Raw genomic sequence first — 21,897 nt, 5'->3', positions numbered from 1 at the left:
TTACTGTAGCTATAAACATCACACATTAGAATTTAATTCTCCCCGATCCGATTTGAGTTTCCAATGAGTCGATTCTGTGGAAAGGCATGTCTTATCAGCGTTTCCACGGCGATCTGTCTGCAGTGAAGGAATTTCTTATCAGCGTTTCCACGGCGACCTGTCTGCAGCGAAGGAATGTCTGATCAGCGTTTCCATGGCGACCTGTCTGCAGTGAAAATGCAATGAAAAAAAATGAAAATCGCTTATTGTCACAAGTAGGCTTCAAATGAAGTTACTGTGAAAAGCCCCTAGTCACCACATTCCGGCACCTGTTCAGGGAGGCTGTTACGGGAACAGTGAAGCGCCTGCTTGAGTTTCTCCAGGTCCAGGTTAGTATCTCCTAAACCCTAAAAGGAGTTCAGATACACAAACTTTTAAATGTGGGAGGACAAGTTGAAAAAGTGATCCAAGGTTTTATAATTCTGGGTGTGGAGCACAAAAGGACAGAGGTCATGTAAACCTGTACAAATCATTGGTTATTCTGCAGTTAGAATAATAGATCAGGTTTTGGGGAGGGGCGGGGGGGGGGGGGGGGGGGGGGCGGGGGGGGGGGGGCGGTGCAGTGGAGGAACTGGTGATGGTTTCTCTGATCTCTGAATGAAATGTTATTTTTAAAGTGAAGTGTATCTGTACTGGAAAATCTGAGTACCAAGTGCCAGCTTGAACCATTCTCCAATCAGTTACAGCACAGCTCCCTCTACATTGCCCCATGAAAGACTCCCAAGGCTACTAAAAAATGGTGTTAGATACGGAGTAAATCTCCCTCGATGCTGTCCCCATCAAACACTCCCACGATAGGTCTCGCATAAGATTAGATACAACGTATATCCTCCTCTGCACTGTCCCCATCAAACACTCCCACGACAGGGACAACACGGGGTTAGATACAGAGTAAAGCTCCAGTTACACTCTATCATCAAACACTGCCAGGGCAGATACACAGGCAGGTTCGCAAAATTATCCCTGGATGCCAAGGCTAGGAGAGACAGAATGGAAGGTATGGGGAGCTGGGACTGTTAAAATTTGGTTTTGGGATTGCAGATTACCCACAAAGTGGAGGGGGAGGGTGGGGAGGGGGGAATGGGATTAGATAAAGCTTAAAGCACATCCAGTTAGATAAATCCCCGGGACCTGAAAAAATGTATTCTGGGACATTGTGGGAGGCGAGGGGGGAAATTGTGGGTCCCCTGGCAGAGATATTTGAATCATCGACAGCCACAGGTGAGGTGCTTGAAGATTGGAGGGTAGCAAATCTTGTGTCTTTGTTTAAGAAAGGCCAGAGGGAAAAGCCTGGGAACTACAGACCTGTGAGCCTTGCGTCTGTGGTGGATAAGTTGTCAGAAGGTATTCTGAGAGACAGGATCTACAGGCATTTAGAGAGGCAAGGACTGATTAGGGACAGTCAGCATGGCTTTGTGAGTGGAAAATCATGGGCGGGATTCTCCCAGATTGTGGCAGAGTGTTCACGCCATCGGAAAAGCCGTCGTGTTTCACAATGGCGTGAACTGGCCGCAGAGACTACCGATTCTGGCCCCCACAGGGGGCCAGCATGGCGCTGGAGTGGTTCATGCTGCTCCAGCCTCCCTTCCCGGCGCCAACTGGGCACCGCGCCAACCCGCGCATGCGCAGTGGCACCACGCCAACCCGCACATGCGCAGTGGCCTTACTGAACGCGCCGGCCCACTACATAACATGGTGCAGGGGTTCAGGGGCCGGTGCGCAACAAAGTAGGCCCGGGGAGGGAGAGGCCAGCCCGCTGATCGGTGGGCCCCGATTGCAGGCCAGACCCCATCGGAGGCTCTCCCCGTGAACGGAGCCTCCCCCCACCCCCGCAACCCCCAACCCAGTGACCAGAGTTCCTGCCGGCTGTGAGCAGGTGTGGACAGCGCCGGCGGGACTCTGTCGTTGCCGCTCAGCCTATCCGGGCCGCCGAATCGGCGGCCCAGATGTGGACAGCGGCCCGCGACCAGCAGCGCGCCAAACGCATCAGCGCAAATGGCACCGATTCTCCGCTCCTCGGCGTGGCATGGCGCAGTTGCGGCGATTCTCCGGCCCGGGGCTCGGAGAATCCTGCCCCATGTCTCACGAATTTGATTGAATTTTTTGATGGTAGATCAGGGCAGTGCAGTTGACGTTGTCTACATGGACTTTAGCAAGGCCTTTGACAAGGTACAGCATGGTAGTTTTTTGCACAAGGTTAAATCTCACGGAATCCAGGGTGAGGTTGCCAATTGGATACAAAATTGGCTTGACGACAGAAGACACAGGGTGGTTGTAGAGGGTTTTTTTTCAAACTGGAGGCCTGGGACCAGCGGTGTGCCTCAGTGATCGGTGCTGGGTCCACTGTCATTTGTTGTTTATATTAATGATTTGGATGAGAATGTAGGAGGCATGGTTAGTAAGTTTGCAGATGATACCAAGATTTGTAGCATAGTGGACAGTGAAGGTTATCTAGGATTGCAACGGGATCTTGATCATTTGTGCCAGTGGGCCAATGAATGGCAGATGGAGTTTAATTTAGATAAATGCCAGGTGATACATTTTGGTTGATCGAATCGGGGCAGGACCTACTCAGTTAATGGTCGGGAGTTGGGGAGAGTTATACAACAATGAGATCTCCAAGTACAGGTTCATAGGTCCTTGAAAGTGGAGTCACGGGTGGACAGGGTGGTGAAGATGGCATTCGGCATATTTGGTTTCATTGAACATAAGAACATAAGAACTAGGAGCAGGAGTAGGCCATCTGGCCCCTCGAGCCTGCTCCACCATTCAATGAGATCATGGCTGATCTTTTGTGGACTCAGCTCCACTTTCCGGCCCGTACACCATAACCCATAATCCCTTTATTCTTCAAAAAACTATCTATCTTTATTTTAAAAACATTTAATGATGGAACCTCTACTGCTTCACTGGGCAAGGAATTCCATAGATTCACAGACCCTAGCCCATTCACAACCCTTTGGGTGAAGAAGTTCCTCCTAAACTCAGTCCTAAATCTACTTCCCCTTATTTTGAGGCTATGCCCCCTAGTTCTGCTTTCACCCGCCAGTGTAAACAACCTGCCCACATCTATCCTATCTATTCCCTTCATAATCTTATATGTTTCTATAAGATCCCCCCTCATCCTTCTAAATTCCGAGTACAGTCCCAGTCTACTCAACCTCTCCTCATAATCCAACCCCTTCAGCTCTGGGATTAACCTAGTGAATTTCCTCTGCACACCCTCCAGTGCCAGTACGTCCTTTCTCAAGTAAGGAGACCAAAACTGAACACAATACTCCAGGTGTGGCCTCACTAACACCTTATACAATTGCAGCATAACCTCCCTAGTCTTAAACTCCATCCCTCTAGCAATGAAGGACAAAATTCCATTTGCCTTCTTAATCACCTGTTGCACCTGTAAACCAACTTTTTGCGACTCATGCACGAGCACACCCAGGTCTCGCTGCACAGCAGCATGTTTTAATATTTTATCATTTAAATAATAATTCCTTTTGCTGTTATTCCTACCAAAATGGATAATCTCACATTTGTCAACATTGTATTCCATCTGCCAGACCCTAGCCCATTCACTTAGCCTATCCAAATCCCTCTGCAGACTTCCAGTATCCTCTGCACTTTTTGCTTTACCACTTCTCTTAGTGTCGTCTGCAAACTTGGACACATTGCCCTTGGTCCCCAACTCCAAATCATCTATGTAAATTGTGAACAGTTGTGGGCCCAACACTGATCCCTGACGGACACCACTAGCTACTGATTGCCAACCAGAGAAACACCTATTAATCCCCACTCTTTGGTTTCTATTAATTAACCAATCCTCTATCCATGTTACTACTTTCCCCTTAATGCAATGCATCTTTATCTTATGCAGTAACCTTTTGTGTGGCACCTTGTCAAAGGCTTTCTGGAAATCCAGATATACCACATCCATTGGCTCCCCGTTATCTACTGCACTGTTAATGTCCTCAAAAAATTCCACTAAATTAGTTAGGCACGACCTGCCCTTTATGAACCCATGCTGCGTCTGCCCAATGGGACAATTTCCATCCGGGTGCCTCGCTATTTCTTCCTTGATGATAGATTCCAGCATCTTCCCTACTACCGAAGTTAAGCTCACTGGTCTATAATTACCCGCTTTCTGCCTACCTCCTTTTTAAAAAATATATTTTATTGAAGTTTATCAAACAAAGATTTTCCGTTTTTACAACTTAATAAAGGAATATACATTAAACGTTATTTAAATAATATATTAAACTAACAACAGATGGAAAAAAAAATAAACAAAAAGCAAATATTAACAATTAACTAAGAAAAAACAAAAACACAGAATAATACTACCCCCCCCCCCCCCCACCCCCCCACGTTGCTGCTGCTGTCTTTTCTGTTTTTCCATTATCGTTCCGCGAGATAGTCAAGGAACGGTTGCCACCACCTGGTGAACCCGAGCCGATCCTCTTAACGCATATTTTATTCGTTCCAGTCTTATGAACCCTGCCATGTCGTTTATCCAGGCCTCCACGCCCAGGGGCTTCGCTTCTTTCCACATAAGTAGAATCCTTCGCCGGGCTACTAGGGACGCAAAGGCCAAGACGTCGGCCTCTCTCGCCTCCTGCACTCCCGGTTCTTCTGCAACCCCAAATATAGCCAACCCCCAGCTTGGTTTGACCCGGGCCCCCACCACCTTTGAGCTCACTCTTGCCACACCTTCCCAGAACTCATGCAGTGCCGGACACGACCAGAACATGTGAGTGTGGTTCGCCGAGCTTCCCGAGCACCTCCCACACCTGTCCTCCACCCCAAAAAACCTGCTCAGTCTTGCTCCCGTCATATGCGCTCTGTGTAGAACCTTAAATTGAATCAGGCTAAGCCTGGCACACGAGGACGAGGAATTTAGCCTACTTAGGGCACCTGCCCACAGCCCCTCCTCAATCTCTTCCCCCAGCTCCTCTTCCCATTTTCCCTTCAGCTCCTCTACCATCGCCTCCCACTCGTCTCTCATCTCCCTGTATATTTCAGACACTTTACATTCTCCAACCCATGCCCCCGAAGCTCTATCCTGGACCCCTTGCGTCGGGAGCCGTGGAAATTCCCTTATCTGTTGCCTCATAAACGCCCTCACTTGCATGTATCGGAAAGCATTCCCTGGTGGCAAGTTATATTTTTCTTCCAATGCTCACAATCTCGCAAACGTCCCGTCCACAAACAGGTCCTTCAGCTTCCTAATTCCTGCTCGCTGCCAACATTGAAATCCCCCATCTATCCTCCCCGGGACGAACCTATGGTTATTCCTTATCGGGGACCACACCGAGGCACCCGTCACTCCCCTATGTCGTCTCCACTGCCCCTAGATCTTCAAGGTCGCCACCACCACTGGGTTTGTGGTGTACCTTTTCGGGGAGAACGGTAGCGGCGCCATCACCAGCGTTTTTAGGCTCGTTCCCTTACAGGACGCCATCTCCAGCCTACCTCCTTTTTTAAACAGTGGTGTCACATTTGCTCATTTCCAATCTGCCGGGACCACCCCAGAGTCTAGTGAATTTTGGTAAATTATCACTAGTGCATTTGCAATTTCCCTAGCCATCTCTTTTAGCACTCTGGGATGCATTCCATCAGGTCCAGGAGACTTGTCTACCTTTAGCCCCATTAGCTTGCCCATCATTACCTCCTTGTTGATAACAATCCTCTCAAGGTCCTCACCTGTCATAGCCTTATTTCCATCAGTCACTGGCATGTTATTTGTGTCTTCCACTGTGAAGACCGACCCAAAAAACCTGTTCAGTTCCTCAGCCATTTCCTCATCTCCCATTATTAAATCTCCCTTCTCATCCTCTAAAGGACCAATATTTATCTTAGCCACTCTTTTTTGTTTTGTCTATTTGTAGAAACTTTTACTGTCTGTTTTTATATTCTGAGCAAGTTTACTCTCATAATCTATCTTACTCTTCTTTATAGCTTTTTTAGTAGCTTTCTGTTCCCCCTAAAGATTTCCCAGTCCTCTAGTCTCCCACTGATCTTTGCTGGAACATTGAATACAGGAGTTGGGCCGTCTTGCTGAAGTTGTATAAGATATTAGTAAGGCCACACTTGGAGTACTGTGTACAGTTCTGGTCAACCTATTTTCGAGAGGATATTATTAAACTAGAAATAGTGCAGAAAATATTTATTCAGATGCTACCGGGACTTGATGGTTTTAGTTATAAGGAGAAGCTGGGACTTTTTCCCTGGAGTGCAGGAGGCTTAGAAGTGATCTTAGTCTGTACGTTTACGGTAAGAGGGGAGATACAAAAGGGCTCAAAGGGGCAATTGTTTCACACAGAGGGTGGCGTGTATCTGGAATGAGTTGCCAGTGGCAGTAGTAGAGACGGGTATAATGTTGTCTTTTAAAAAGCATTTAGACAGTTCTATGGGAAAGCTGGGTATAGAGGGATATGGGCCAAATGCGGCAATTGGGACTAGCTCAGTGGTAAAAACTGGGCGGCATGGCCAAGTTGGGCCGAAGGGCCTGTTTTCATGCTGTAAACCTCTCTGACTCTATACAACTGCAGCAAAACATCCCTACATTTATATTAGATTTCCTTTGCAATAAACAATAATATTCCATTGACCTTCCTGTACTTGCTGTACCTGCAGACTAACTTGGGATCGGGCACCCCCGATCCCTCTGTAACTCAGAGTTCTGCATCTCTCTCCATTTAAATAATATTGTTTTATTTAATACTTCCTGACAAAGTGGACAATTCACATTTTCCCAAATTATGCTCCATCTGTCTGGTTTTTGCCCACTCACTTAACCTATTTGTATCCTTTGCAGACTCCTTAAATCCACTTCACAAATTACTTTCCTACCTGTTGTTGAGGCTTCAGAAAATTTAGCCGCCAGACATTCAATCCCATCATCCAACACATTCATACAGATTGTAAATGGGTGAGAGCCCAGCACTGATCCTGGTGACATTCCACTTGTCACATCTTACCAACCCAGAAATGACCCATTTATACCTACTGGCTGCTTCCTGTTCGCTAACCAATCCTCTATCCATGCTGATATGTTGACTCCACACCATGAGCTCTTATTTTGTGCAATAACCTTTGATGTGGCACAATGGGAAATACCTTCTGGAAATCCAGATAAAGCACATCTACAGGTTCCCCTTTATTGACATCCCTTGTCACTTCCTCAGAGAACCTTGATAAATTAGTCAGTCACAATTGACTTCCTGAACTCCATTTTCAAACACTGTCAAAGAAAATTCAAATTTCCTCTACCCCTCTGGCTCCTTTGCCAATTACTTTAGAGGGACTCACTTTCTGTTAAAGAGCCTGTTAAACCCTCTCACCCACTTTCCCGAAAGTGAACAAATTTAATCAGGAAAATTCCAACAAATTCAAATATTTTCCTGTTAAAAGTTTATTGACGAAACAGAACATCGTTAAAAACACTAACAGAAAATTACTTGAGGATCAAAGACAACCTGAGTAACAGGATGTTCACAATGTTCAGGTCCCAAATGGTTTCCCTTCGGCTCCTCTGTACCCTGCTCCCATGACTCCCCGCTTTGGACACAGGGGCACTGAACCCTGGGGGTCACATCACCATCAGCCCCGGTCACCCTCACCCCTGATTGGTTGGAGGTACAGTTCCCAGTCAGTCCCCCAGCAGCTTCCTGTCGCTATTAGCGACGCCCATGGCAGTTTCCCAACTGGGGAACAGGCCCCGTTATTCTCAGCTAAATTCAGCCCTCAGCTCCATCACCTGGCTGTCATTGACACGAGCAATAGAGACAGAAAGGTGCCCGAGGGTCAAACAGGAAGACAAAACTTGCGGATTAGGACCCCCATAAAGGTCAGCAACTTCTTGGAAAAAATCAAATTCCCAGTCCACAAATTAAAGGATCACATGACGGGTCTTCAAGTTTCCTGACTTTTAATGCAACAAACAAACTAGAAGCTACTTTAACTCGGAAACCTACACAGTAAACTATAAACTAGAACTTTGCCTTTTTGCACAATCTAAAATCACACTCCACGATTTAAGTAACTCTGTCCTGGAAGTCAAAACTTAATTGTCTCAGAACCTGTCCAAAGTGATGATTCATTTCCGAGGATTTACTTCAGTTCTTCGACCAAGACACTGAGGTAAAAAAGGGAGAATAGAATAGAATGTGAACTAGCAAAATACATAAAAATGGACTGTAAAAGTTTCTGTGGCTACGTAATAAGGAAATGTTTGGCTCAGACAAAGGTTTGTCCATTCCAGATAGTCAGGAGAATTTAGAATGAGGAATAGAGATCTCTACAGCCACCTCGTTCACCACTCTGGGATGTGGATCATCAGCTTTTGGGGATTTATTCACTTTCAGTCCCATTAATTTCTCCAGTACTACTTTTTCACCAATACTAATCTCTGCCAGTCCCTTGGTTCTCTGGTGTGTTGGGGACAATTTCTGTATCTTCCTCTGTGAAGACAGACACACATTGTTTAGTTTCTCTGCCATTTCCTTACTCCCCATTATAAACTCTCCTGTCTCTGCCTGGAATGGACCCACATTGGTCTTTGCTAATCTTTTCCTTTTCACATTCCTGTAGAATCTTTTCCAGTCGGTTTTTATGTTTCTGGCCAGTTTGCTCTCATCAGTTTCTTGGTCCCCCTTTGCTGAATTCTAATGGAGCTCATGGGATCTTTAACTTTTCTTGTTCGCTATGGTTGCATCACGTTTCCGGTTGGATTTTTGTTCCTTAAAAGAATCTATATTTGTTGTATATATGCAAATTAAAAGTCACAAAAATCCCAGAGGATCATAGGCTGCTCCCCTTTGACAGAGAGAGAGCTGACTGGAGGTGATTTAACCTGAGGGTCAGCACACCTCAGGCGAGGGGCCTGGTTGAGAAGGCGGGGCCTTCATGAATAAACTCAGCCTGTACGGGAGTTGAATCCTCACTGTTGGCCTTGCTCTGCATCACAAAGAGTCGTCCAACCAACTGAGCAAACTGACCCCTGATAAATATGTAATAATTCCTTAAATATTAGGTATTCCCTGTACCAATCAGTTTCCCAGACCACCTCTGACAACATACCTCTCACACCCTGATAGTTTTCTTCTGTGAGGAACGCCCAGATAAATTAAACAAAAGAATCATGTAACCACCAGGGCCCATCTCCATGGCAACGTGGCATGCTTTGGGGGTTCCAAACAGAAATAGCAACTAAATATCTTCACACTTCCCAACATCCTTTCACTCTGTGATTCTTGTGCAATTTGAAGCCAGGTATTACCTACAAAGCTCAAAGGGCATCAGCCCACTGGAGGCAAAATGATGAGACTGGTCAGTCCAGCAGAAAGAAACCCTCCAACCATCCCCATTGACTACCTGTCAGAATGAACAAAACGTAGTCCTGGATGTAGAGCAGAAACAGTAACAGCAGAATCCAACCACTGTACTCAATTGTGAAATTGTTGGCATCACAGCAGGTGCGATGAAGTATGCAATCCCATCGCACATTGAGAAGTGAAGGACCTCTCCTCAGCGTGAACTCGCTGGTGTGTCCGCAAGTGAGATAACCGAGTGAGTCCCTTCCCACACTGAGGGAAGGTGAATGGCTTCTCTCCAGTGTGAACTCGCTGGTGTGAATGCAGGTTGGATAACTGAGTAAATCCCTTCCCACACTGAGAGCAGGTGAACGGTCTCTCCCCAGTGTGAACTCTCTGGTGTTTCTGCAGGGTGGATAACTGAGTGAATCCCTTCCCACACTGAGAGCAGGTGAATGGCCTCTCCCCAGTGTGAATTCGCTGGTGTGACTGCAAGCCGGATGACTGAGTGAATCCCTTCCCACACTGAGAGCAGGTGAATGGCCTCTCCCCAGTGTGAAATTGCTGATGTTTCTGCAGGGTGGATGAATCACGGAATCCCTTCCCACACTGAGGACAAGTGAATGGCCTCTCCCCAGTGTGAATTCGCTGATGGATCCGCAGGGTGGATGAATCAATGAATCCCTTCCCACACTGGGAGCAGGTGAATGGCCTCTCCCCAGTGTGAATTCGCTGGTGTCTCCGCAGGGCGGATAACTCAGTAAATCCTTTCCCACACTGAGAGCAGATGAATGGCCTCTCTCCAGTGTGAACTCGCTGGTGAGTGCGCAGGTGGGATAAGTGAGTGAATCTTTGCCCACACTGAGAGCAGGTGAATGGCCTCTCCCCAGTGTGAACTCGCTGGTGTGCCTGAAGGTTAGATAATTGACTGAATCCCTTCCCACACTGAGAGCAGGTGAACGGCCTCTCCCCAGTGTGAACTCGCTGATGTTTCCGCAGGGTGGATGAATCAATGAATCCCTTCCCACACTGAGAGCAGGAGAATGGCCTCTCCCCAGTGTGACTGCGTCGATGAATCTCCAGCTGAGATGGGGCTTGGAATCCCTTCCCACAGTCCCCACATATCCACGGATTCCCCATGATTTGGGTTACCTCGTGTCTCTCCAGGTTGGATGATCAATTGAAGCCTCTTCCACAGACACAACACGTGTATGGCCTCTCCCTGCTGTGAATGTTATGTTTATTCAGGCTGTGTAACTGGTTTCCTCAGACAGTTCACTGGAACTGTCTGCACGTTCTCCCCGTGTCTGCGTGGGTTTGCTCCGGGTGCTCCGTTTCCTCCCACAGTCCAAAGATGTGCGGGTTAGGTGGATTGGCCATGATAAATTGCCCTTAGTGTTGAAAAAGGTTGGATGGGGTTATTCGGTTACGGTGATAGGATGGAGGTGTGGGCTTAGGCAGGGTGATCTTTCCAAGGGATGGTGCAGACTTGATGGGCCAAACGGTCTCCTTCTGCACTGAAAATTCTGGGAGTCTATGAACTCTCTCTCTCGGGTGTGTTGTGTGGGTCTCGGTGCTTTTCCAGTCACACTGATGTTTCCACAGTCAGTTCACTGGAACTCTCTCACTTGGATGTGTGTTGTGTGGGTCTCGGTGCTTTTCCAGTCACACTGATGTTTGAAATCTTTAGCTGACAGTTCGGGCAAACATTTCTCCTTCTAGATTCAAAGGCCGATGATATTCAGGTTCCAGGGAATCGAGTGACTGTCAGATCGAGACGTAATGTTTGAGATTTCTGTCTGTAATTCCTCCTCATGGAATATCCTGTAAAAACAATTTACAAAATTCATCACTGACAGTACAGGACAGAAACGTAGAACAACAATTCTCATTTCTATGGAACATTTTTTCCTCTCTGATTCCCCGAAAGCTGTAAATCTCCCTCCTATACACTCTCCCTCCATCCTCACTCTGCTGTATCCAATGACCCTCCTAATTCTCCTGATTGTGCTAATTCAGGCTGATTGACAGATTGTAGAAGCCAGGTATTTCGAATACAACTAGTATAGGTAAAAGATAGCTGTTTAAGCATAAATATTAGGCCCCAGTTTTAAATACCCATTTATACAACATAATTCACTTTTACTGAAGTCCGTTGTTCTGGCAAATGCATAAAATTCCATTATAGATTATAACAGCACAGTTGCAAGACAATTTGACACTGCTTGTGCTAATTGTCAAGGACAAGGATTGAGTTCCATGGCAACGAGGTGGCAGGAGTCCAATGCAGTTTGTTAGAGCATTGAATCATATATATTTCACTCAATCTTTCTCGATATGAAGTCTCAATTGTTACATTAGCCAAGCCAGTTTACAACCAGTCTATTACTGGTAAAGATTAGCAGAATATCACATTCCATAACATGTAGACATGAAACAATTAAAAAGCTGATGTTGCACATTGAAGATGGATGGCTTGCCATCAAATCAAATGTGTTTGAGTCTAACCCAAACCAATTAGGATTATATTGGGGTGTGATTAGATGACTTAAGACAGATATGAAAGTGTATAACTGAAAAGTTTCCCCCCGCCATTTTTGGATGTTGTCTTTTGGGTGTTGTCTGTCCTTAATTTCTGTCTTTGATTCTGTCAGTGTGTCTTTCTGTAGTGTCTTTGTGTTGTGTTGTCTTTCTGTTAGTTTAGTCAGTTTTGTCCTTAATAGTCTGTCTGTTAATGTGAGATGTCTTTTGGGGGGTTCTGTCAGTCTGTTAGTCTACTTTTGAGTTTGAGTTTAGCTGAAGATTAGCTCTCTCTCTCTTTTCATGTTTCATTGCCAGACTTTGACCGTTTAAAAGTTACTTTCGAGCTGTCTGCCTAAGCAAAAGAGATAATGCCTGTAATTCTCTGAAAGCTTCGAATTGCCTTTTAAATGACTTTCAAATTGTAAACAAGCGACTACAAATAAAACAATTCTTTTTGGCACCTGAGAAGTTTGACTGAAGTTTCTGCTGAGTCCCAGTATTCGCAAAGTGCTACTGGGAACCGAATAGCAGAGATAATATAAATTCCTTCAACTTTACACAGTCGAATAATACAAGGAATCGAACAACTTGGCATAGTCCAAAAATATTACAAATCTTACAACTTGTCGTATTGCGCCAGGACTTTGATTCATCAACTAAACTTCCCCCAAACTTGGCGTAGTTCGACAGGTTAAGATCCCATCAATTACAGATTCCTACACAGATCCAAGCTCAGCTCACAGCTTCCTATCCAGGAGATCACAACAAATATGAGCTGCAATCGGCCATTCGGACCATCGAGCCTGAACCATTCAATGGGATCATTGGCTGACCAAGTTCAGCACTGTTTTCCCACACTATCCCCCATATCACAGTGGTTAGCACTGTAGCTTCACAGCTCCAGGGTTGCAGGTTTGATTCCCGGCTTGGGTCACTGTCTGTGCAGAGTCTGCACGTTCTCTCTGTGTCTGTGTGGGTTTCCTCCGGGTGCTCCGGTTTGCTCCCATGGTCCAAAGATGTGCAGGTTAGGTGGATTGGCCATGCTAAATTGCCCTTAGTGTGAAAAAGGTTAGATGGGGTTATTGGGTTACGGGGATAGGTGGAGGTGTGGGCTTAAGTAGGGTGCTCTTTCCAAGGGCGGTGCAGAGTCAATGGGCCAAATGGCCTCCTTCTGCACTGTAAATCCTCTGGGGTACAGAATTCCAAAGCTTCACCACATCCTCGAGTAAAGAAATCCCTCCTCATCTCAGCGTTCTCTCCATTTACCTGCCAGTTCCACATAACCCTCATCAATCAAAAGTCTGTCTGTGGGGGGGGATGTCGGGTTTGTGATATGGGTGCGGGAGTAGCTGTTATTCCGCAGGTTCTGGCACCACTCACCTATAATCTGTCACTTACCTGATTGCCCGGCACCCACCTACCTAATCCTTGAATTAATATTGTGATCAAGTCCCTGGAAGACGCCAGGGTTCAGTTTGGTAGGATTATGCCAAAAAGAGTCAAGAAATGCGCCGATAAAACAGCGCAGGTGGATTCAGCGGAAAAGGAGCCGCCTTTTCAACATGGCGGCCTGACCCTCAGGAGGTCTCTCGACCCCGCTCTCTGGGAGGCGGTGAAAATGATGACTGCCGACATTATCCGTGTTATTGACCAGAGATGGAGTGTGCTGACTCAATATCTGTGTCCTCATGAGGACCAGCTACAAAACGCCATGAGAGGCTCGATGATCCGGAGGAGAGAATACTGAACATTCAGCAAGATGCCTCCTCGACGGAGACAAGGGGCGCGATTCTCCACTCCCACGCCGTTTGGGAGAATCGCCTGGGCCGCCAAAATTCCTCCCAAGCAGCAGGAATGGCCCGGTCGAGTTTCGCGGGCCGCAGGCCGGAGAATCGCCGGAGACACCCAAAATGGCGATTCTCCGGCACCCCCGCTATTCTGAGGCCCGGATGGGCCGGGCGGCCAGGCCAAAACGGCGGGTTCCCCCCGGCGCCGTCCACACCTGGTCGCTGCAGTCGTGGGCGGTGTGTGAACGCTGGGGGGGTCGGCCTGCGGGGGGGCGAGGGGGGATCCTGTACCGGGGCGTACCTCAGATGTGGGGTGGCCCGCAATCGGTGCCCACCGATCTTCGGGCCGTCCTCTCTGAAGGAGGACCTCCTTCCTTCTGCGGCCCCGCAAGATCCGTCCGCCATCTTCTTGAGGGGCGGACTTAGAGAGGACGGCAACCACGCATGCACGGGTTGGCGCTGACCAACCCGCGCATGCGCGGATGACGTCCGTTATGCGGCGCCGGCCGCGTCATCTATGCGGCGCCGTTTTTATGCGGGCGACAAGGCCTGACGCGGGTAGACGACGCGGCCCCGATACTGGCCATTGTCAGGGCCTGAATCGGTCGGGACCGGGGCCATTCCGCGCCGTTGTGAACCTCGACGGTGTTCACAACGGCGCGGCCACTTCGCCGTGGGGGTGGAGAATCCCGCCTAAGAATTCAATCCTTTGAAAACCAGCCGAGTGGCTGGCGGAGGTCCTGGAGGATTTGGAGAACTGAGGGTCACAGAAAGAACATCCAAGTCATTGGTCTGTCAGATGGTCATCATAGAATTTACAGTGCAGAAAGAGGCCACTCGGCCCATCGGGTCTGTGCCTTGGAAACAGCACCCCAGCCAAGCCCATACTTCCACCCCATCCCCGGAACCCAGTTACCCCACCTAACCTTTTATTTGGACACGAAGGACAATTTATCGTGGCTAATCCACCTAACCTGCACATCTTTGGACTGTGGGAGGAAACTGGAGAGCCCGGAGTAAACCCACGCAGACAGGAGAGAACGTGCAGACTCTGCACAGATAGTGACCCAAGCCGGGAATCGAACCTGGGACCCTGGAGCTGTGAAGCAACTGTGCTAACCACTATGCTACCATGCCGCCCATAAATTGTTATTTTCTGTCCATTCAGTGTGGAGGGTAAGGCTCCCGTGAGGTTCTTTAAGGACCGACTGCCACGTTTTCGCAACTGGATTTGAAGCCTGGGCATTTCAAATTAGAAAGGGTGCATCTCTGAGGCTGAGGGATAGTTTTCATCGCAGGCCTGTAATCATTCGCTTCCACAACTTGAAAGAAGGTCCTGGAGACGGGTACGGTGAGGTGGCACCTGGCCCCAGGAGGGAGTGAGGATTCAGGACTTTTCGGCAGCAACACCGAAGCTTCGAGACTTCGATGAAGTTCAAAGGCAGCTCAAGGCTGTGGGGAGTGAATTACGTCAGGCTTTATCCTGCTCCCGAAAAATGGTATCCAACAACTCGGTCAAGTCTTTCAATAATCCAACTATTGCCTTGGCCTTCATTAAATCCATGAAGGGCAAGGATCTGGAGGAATGGTTTGCAGCTTGGACATCCACTGGACCGAACCTCTTTCCATTTAGAAAGTACTCTTTTCTATTCTTTTTTGGTCCAAAATGTATAACCTCACACTTGTTTACTTTGAATTCCATTTGCCACAAATTTGCCTATTCACCGAGTCTGTCAATATCTTCTTACAATTTTATGCCATCATCTAGTCTGTCTGCGATGCCACCGAACTTTGTATCATCAGCAACAGTGAAGAGGCCCTTCGGCCCATTGAGTCTGAATGGCCACCGACACGTGAAAAGGACCTGACCTACCTATCTATTCCCATTTGCCGGGACTTGGCCAATAGCCTTGAATGTTATGACGTGCCAAGTGTTTAAAGGATGTGAGGCAACCCGCTTCTCCCACCCTCCCAGGCAGTGGGTTCCAAACCACCCTCTGGGTAACAAGGCTTTTCCTCAAAACCCCCCTAAACCTTCTCCCCTCATCTTGAACTTGTGTCCCTCGTGACTGATCTTAACTGAGGGGAACAGCTGCTCCCTATCCACCCTGTCCAAGCCCCTAATAATTCTGTACACCTCAATCAGCAGCCCCCCCCACAACCCCAACCCCCCCCCCCCCCCACCACAACCCCCCAACCTCCCCCACCACAACCCCCCCACACACACACATGCAACGGCCCCCTTCTCGGCTCCAATGAAAACAATCCAAGCCTAAGGATAACCCAGAAAATTAAAAGAAAAATGCAGGATAATCCAGAAAATTACAAGCCGGTGAACTTTACATTAGTGGTAGGGAAATTATTGGAGAGGATTCTTCGAGACAGGATTTGCTGCCATTTCGAAGCAAGTGGACGTATTAGTGATAGGCAGCACGGTTTTGTGAAGAGGAGGTAGTGTCTCATTAACTTGATAGAGTTTTTTGAGGGAGTGACGAAGATGATTGATGAAGGTAGTAAGCCCCTTGGCAGACTGGTACAGAAGGTGAAGTCACACAGGATCAGAGCTGAACTGGTAAGATAGATACAGGATTGGCTCGGTCATAGAAGACTGAGGGTAGCAGTGGAAGGCTGTGACTAGTGGTGTTTCGTGGGGATCACTGCTGTGACCTGTGCTGTTTGTAGGATATATGAGTGATTTGGAGGAAAATGTAACTGGTTTGATTGCTAAGTTTGCAGGCAACACAAAGGTTAGTGGAATTGCGGATAGTGATGTGGACCGTCAGAGGATGCTGCAAGATAGAAATCGGTCGGAGACTTGGGCAGAGAGATGGCAGATGGAGTTTAATCCAGCCAAATGTGAGGTAACGCATTCTGGAAGGTCTAATACAGTAGGGAAAGATACAGCAAATGGCAGAACCATTAAGAGGATGGCATCGCAAGTGGAGAAGGTAGTCAAGAAGGCATACGGCATGCTTGCCTTCATCGGCCGGGGCATTGAGTTTAAAAATTGAAAAGTCATGTTGCAGCTTTACAGAACCTTAGTTAGGCCACACTTGGAATATAGTGTTCAATTCTGGTCGCCACACTACCAGAAAGATGTGGAGACTTTGGAGAGGAAACAGAAAAGATTTACCAGGATGTTGCCTGGTATGGAGGGCATTAGCTATGAGGAGAGGTTGGAGAAACTTAGTTTGATCTCACTGGAACGACGGAGGTTGAGGGGTGACCTGACAGATGTCGACAAAATTATGAGGGGCATGAACAGAGAGGATGGTCAGAAACATTTTTCCAGGGTGGAAGAGTCAATTACTGGGGCACACAGGTTTAAGGTGAGAGGGGCAAAGTTTAGAGATGTAGGAGGGAAATTCTTTTACACAGAGGGTAGTGCGTGCCTGGAACTCACTGCCAGAGGTGGTGGTGGAAGCAGGTATAACAGTGGCATTTAAGGGACGCCTTGACAAATAGATGAATAGGATGGGGGACCCCAGAAGAGTAGAAGGTTTTAGATTAGACGGGCAGCATGATCAGTGCAGGTTTGAGAAGGCCGAAGGGCCTGTTCCTGTGCTGTAACTTTCTTTGTTCTTTGTTTGTTCTATCCAACCTCTCTTCATAAATGTTCCATCCCGGGCAACATCCTGGTGAATCTCCTCTGCACCCTCTCCAATCATATCCTTCTTATAATTGTCCCATTGGGCAGACGCAGCATGGGTTCATAAAGGGCAGGTCGTGCCTAACTAATTTAGCGGAGTTTTTTTGAGTACATTACCAGTGCGGTAGATAACGGGGAGCCAATGGATGTGGTACATCTGGATTTCCAGAAAGCCTTTGACAAGGTGCCACACAAAAGTTTGCTGCATAAGATAAAGATGCATGGCATTATAGGGAAAGTAGTAGCATGGATAGAGGATTGGTTAATTAATAGAAAGCAAAGAGTGGGGATTAATGGGTGTTTCTCGGGTGGCAAATAGTAGCTAGTGGTGTCCTTCAGGGATCAGTGTTGGGCCCACAACTGTTCACAATTTACATAGATGATTTGGAGTTGGGGACCAAGGGCAATGTGTCCAAGTTTGCAGACTACACTAAGAGAAGTGGTAAAGCAAAAAGTGCAGAGGATACTGGAAATCTGTATAGGGATTTGGATAGGCTAAGTGAATGGGTTGGGGTCTGGCAGATGGAATACAATGTTGACAAATGTGAGGTTATCCATTTTGGTAGGAACAACAGCAAAAGGGATTATTATTTAAATGATAAAATATTAAAACATGCTGCTGTGCAGCGAGACCTGGGTGTGCTAGTGCATGAGTCGCAAAAAGTTGGTTTACAGGTGCAACAGGTGATTAAGAAGGCAAATGGAATTTTGTCCTTCATTGCTAGAGGGATGGAGTTTAAGACTAGGGAGGTTATGCTGCAATTGTATAAGGTGTTAGTGAGGCCACACCTGGAGTATTGTGTTCAGTTTTGGTCTCCTTACTTGAGAAAGGACGTACTGGCACTGGAGGGTGTGCAGAGGAAATTCACTAGGTTAATCCCAGAGCTGAAGGGGTTGGATTATGAGGAGAGGTTGAGTAGACTGGGACTGTACTCGGAATTTAGAAGGATGAGGGGGGATCTTATAGAAACATATAAGATTATGAAGGGAATAGATAGGATAGATGTGGGCAGGTTGTTTACACTGGCGGTGAAAGCAGAACTAGGGGGCATAGCCTCAAAATAAGGGGAAGTAGATTTAGGACTGAGTTTAGGAGGAACTTCTTCACCCAAAGGGTTGTGAATGGGCTAGGGTCTGTGAATCTATGGAATTCCTTGCCCAGTGAAGCAGTAGAGGTTCCATCATTAAATGTTTTTAAAATAAAGATAGATAGTTTTTTGAAGAATAAAGGGATTATGGGTTATGGTGTTCGGGCCGGAAAGTGGAGCTGAGTCCACAAAAGATCAGCCATGATCTCATTGAATGGTGGAGCAGGTTCGAGGGGCCAGATGACCTACTCCTGCTTCTAGTTCTTATAATGTGGCAACCAGAAATGCGAACAGTAATGTCCCATGTGTCTTTTTCACCACCCTATTAACCTGCCCTTCCATGTTCAGAGATCTCTGGACAAACACGCCAAGGTCCCTTTGTTGCTCAGAACTTCCCAGTGTCATGCTGTTCATTGAATACTTCCTGGTCACATTACCCCTTCCAAAGTGTGTCAGTTCACTTTTTCTGCCCATTTGACCATTCCGTCTATATCTTTCTGTAACCCAAGACACTCAACCTCACTGTTAACCATCTGACCAATCTTTGAGTTATCCGCAAGTCTTCCATGTGGGATCTTGTCAAAAGCTTTATTGAAATCCATGTAAACTACATCAACTGCACAACTCCATCTACACACCTGGTCACATGCTCAAAAAATGCAATCAAATTTGTTAGGCATGACCTCCCTCTGACAAAGTCATGCTGACTATTCCTGATCAAACCTCTCCAAGTGGAAATAGAGTCCATCAGAACTTTCTCCAATAGTTTCCCTACCACTGATGTAAGACTCACTGGACTGCAGTTCCCTGGCTTATCTCTACAACCTTTCTTAAATAATAGGACCACATTAGCTGTTCTCAAGTCACCTGGCAACTCCCCTCATGGCCAGAAATTAAAAGTTTGAGTCAGAGCCACTGAAATCTCCTCCCTTGCCTACCACAGCATCCTGGGACACAATTCATGCAGACCTACTAATCTAATAATCTTATGGGCGGCACAATAGTATAGTGGTTAGCACTGCTGCTTCACAGCGCCAGGGACCTGGGTTTGATTCCTGGCTTGGGTCATTGTCTGTGCGGAGTCTGCACATTCTGCCCGTGTCTGCGTGGGTTTCCTCCCACAAGTACCGAAAGACGAGCTTCTTAGGTGAATTGGACATTCTGAATTATTCCTCAGTGCATCCGAACTGGTGTCGGAATGTGGCAACTCAGGGATTTTGATAGTAACTTCATTGCAGTGTTAATGTAAGCCTTCTTGTGACAATAATAATGATTATTGTGAATGGGCCGAAAGGCCTCTTTCCGTGCTGTAAAATTCTACGACTTTAAAGATAGAGGTGGTAGAGGGAGGGAGGGAATGAATTTATAGAGAACGTGCCAAAGCCCCAACATTCACCAGCTCTGAGGACACACCATAGCTCCCTTTCCAATCTGAAAGCAGCCTGAGCTGGATTTACATTCCCCTTAATTGATCATTGCTGGGTGATAATCCTGTACTTCCTCACCTCACACCACTGTGACAGCACCTTCACTACACAGACTGCAGCAACTGACCAAACATCACCTTCCCAGTTATTCCTGAAGGCACCGCCTTCCCAACCTGGCCCCTTGCCTGAGGTGTGGTGATCCTCAGGTCACATCACCGCCGGTCAGCTCTCTCCCGGGACCAGGCCCTGGTTCACAGCCGCAATCTTGGGGAAGCAGAGCGCATGCGCTGGCGTATTGGTGATGCAACAGCGAGTGGGCGGGGCCTGAAAGTTTCTGTTCCCAGCCGGGTCCTCGTGCCCGGTGATCTGGTAAAAGGCAACCAGTTTTTTAAATGTTTCACCCACTCCCAGGCTGAAGCTGATGTTTGTGGCCTGGAGGTGCCTGTAGATCACGTAGACATTCAGTGTGAGAGGCTGCAGCCTCTGTATAGTTACCTGAAGGGGGTTACACAGCGTTTGATTACATTTAGTGGTCCTTTCCAGTTCATTATCAGGATGTTTATGTGATATTTTCTTACCCTCAGTGTGATATTTCTTTATTTAAAATACATTTCAGCAGCAGGCTGACTGGTGATTTTTAAAGGAATAAAGTTTATTTATTATCACACTATTTCCCTGGATGTTTGAACATCTCAGCTCCTCGTCTCTTTCACACTCACTGACACATAACAGAAATTAGGTACAGATCAAGTTGAAGCTGTAATGATGAAAATGGAATGTAGACTGCAATCTTTATATCGCTGCAGGTCTGTTGTCTTCTTGTTGAACTAATCCTTTAGTTGGAGTGAAGCATTTTTAGAAACGAATAATTCTCACGAGTCTCTGAAGCTTTCTGTAGATGAATCGGCAGGAGGTTGGTTCTCAGGTGGACTTGGAAGCTGGAATATGTTCAGTACTGTGGCTGCACTGGAAAACATTCAGCTCTGCTGTTTCAGCTGGTTCCTGGTGCTTCAGATGCTTCTCACACACACATTTGCTTTGTTCAGGGTTTATTATACTGCATCCCTGACAATTAACTGCAGGGTTAAAACTCAGACCCAGAACACTCCGATACAATAGCAGTTTACGATGCTCACTCACGCTTATCTCTGCCCCAATTCGAGCTCATTCTCCTGTGTTCAATAGGACACTTGGAGACCAACAGTCCAGAGATTTCATATTCCTCAAATGCTGGTTCATCCTGACACAACGAGACATTTAAACTTCACATGTGGCTGCAAAGTTTCCTTATTTAGGTCCGTGTTTAACTAAATATTGGTCACAGAATCGAATGTTGCCCACAGTTTAATGTCCATAATAACATGTTAAGTTGCAGCCATCTTGGCAGAGTTTGTGGATCTTACAGTCTGTAATATCTAGTATCCTTGTGCCGAACGTGACATCTTGAATCTACTCTTGGGTCTGGATAAAACAGTGCATTGTCGCTGGGTGGGATGGGCGGCACAGTAGCACAGTGTATAGCACTGTTGCTTCACAGCTCCAGGGTCCCAGTTTCGATTCCCAGCTTGGGTCACTGTCTGTGTGGAGTCTGCACGTTCTCCCCGTGTCTGCGTGGGTTTTCCTCTGGGTGCTCCGGTTTCCTCCCACAAGTCCCGAAACGTGCGGTTAGGTAATATGGACTTTCTGAATTCTCCCTCTGTGTACCCAAACAGGCACCAGAATGTGGCAACTAGGGGTTTTTCACAGTAACTGGCACTGTTTTTTTTTTACATATTTGTTTTTATTCTCCTCCTTTTTCACATTTTCTCCCAAATTTACACCCACCAACAATAAACAATAATCTAACAAATATGTAAATCCCCATATCAATAACAACAATCCCATCCTCCCACCAAACCATGTTCACACAAACAAATGACAAAAAGGAATTAGGGATCACCCATAGATGCCATTAACACACAGCCCCCTCCCCCCAACCCGCCCCAACTAATGTTCGATGTTATTCCATTCTTGAAAGTGCATAATGAATAATGCCCATGAATTGTAGAACCCCTCCATCCTTCCCCTCAGTTCAAA

At 46.9% G+C, this 21,897-nt stretch overlaps 2 protein-coding genes across 4 annotated transcripts in view; one reads left to right on the top strand and one right to left on the bottom strand.

The window, feature by feature from the left end:
• The window catches only part of LOC140418722 (uncharacterized), a 402,445-nt gene that overhangs the window by 328,068 nt on the left and 52,480 nt on the right, over positions 1-21,897 (top strand). The gene's annotated exons all lie outside the window — the stretch shown is intronic.
• Positions 15-20,075, bottom strand: LOC140418729 (uncharacterized). Of its 3 annotated transcripts, XR_011945304.1 has the most exons (3): positions 19,900-20,075; positions 10,500-11,171; positions 15-161 (listed from the first exon to the last, which is right to left on the bottom strand). XR_011945304.1 is itself a non-coding variant. In XM_072502326.1 (2 exons), exon 2 carries the CDS (start codon positions 10,485-10,487, stop codon positions 9,501-9,503), a length of 987 nt encoding a protein of 328 aa, XP_072358427.1. In that variant the 5' UTR covers positions 10,488-11,171; positions 19,900-20,075; the 3' UTR covers positions 7,430-9,500. The 3 variants fall into 3 exon arrangements, 2 of the variants coding, with proteins under 2 accessions (XP_072358427.1, XP_072358428.1); XM_072502326.1 differs by lacking the exon at positions 15-161 and having other exon boundaries at positions 7,430-11,171; XM_072502327.1 differs by lacking the exon at positions 15-161 and having other exon boundaries at positions 7,430-11,171; positions 19,959-20,075.

This window comes from Scyliorhinus torazame, chromosome 5 (genome assembly GCF_047496885.1).
Source record: "Scyliorhinus torazame isolate Kashiwa2021f chromosome 5, sScyTor2.1, whole genome shotgun sequence".
NCBI lineage: Eukaryota > Metazoa > Chordata > Chondrichthyes > Carcharhiniformes > Scyliorhinidae > Scyliorhinus > Scyliorhinus torazame.
The sequence above is the reverse complement of the archived record's forward strand: the minus strand, read 5'-3'. Positions and strand labels throughout refer to the sequence as shown.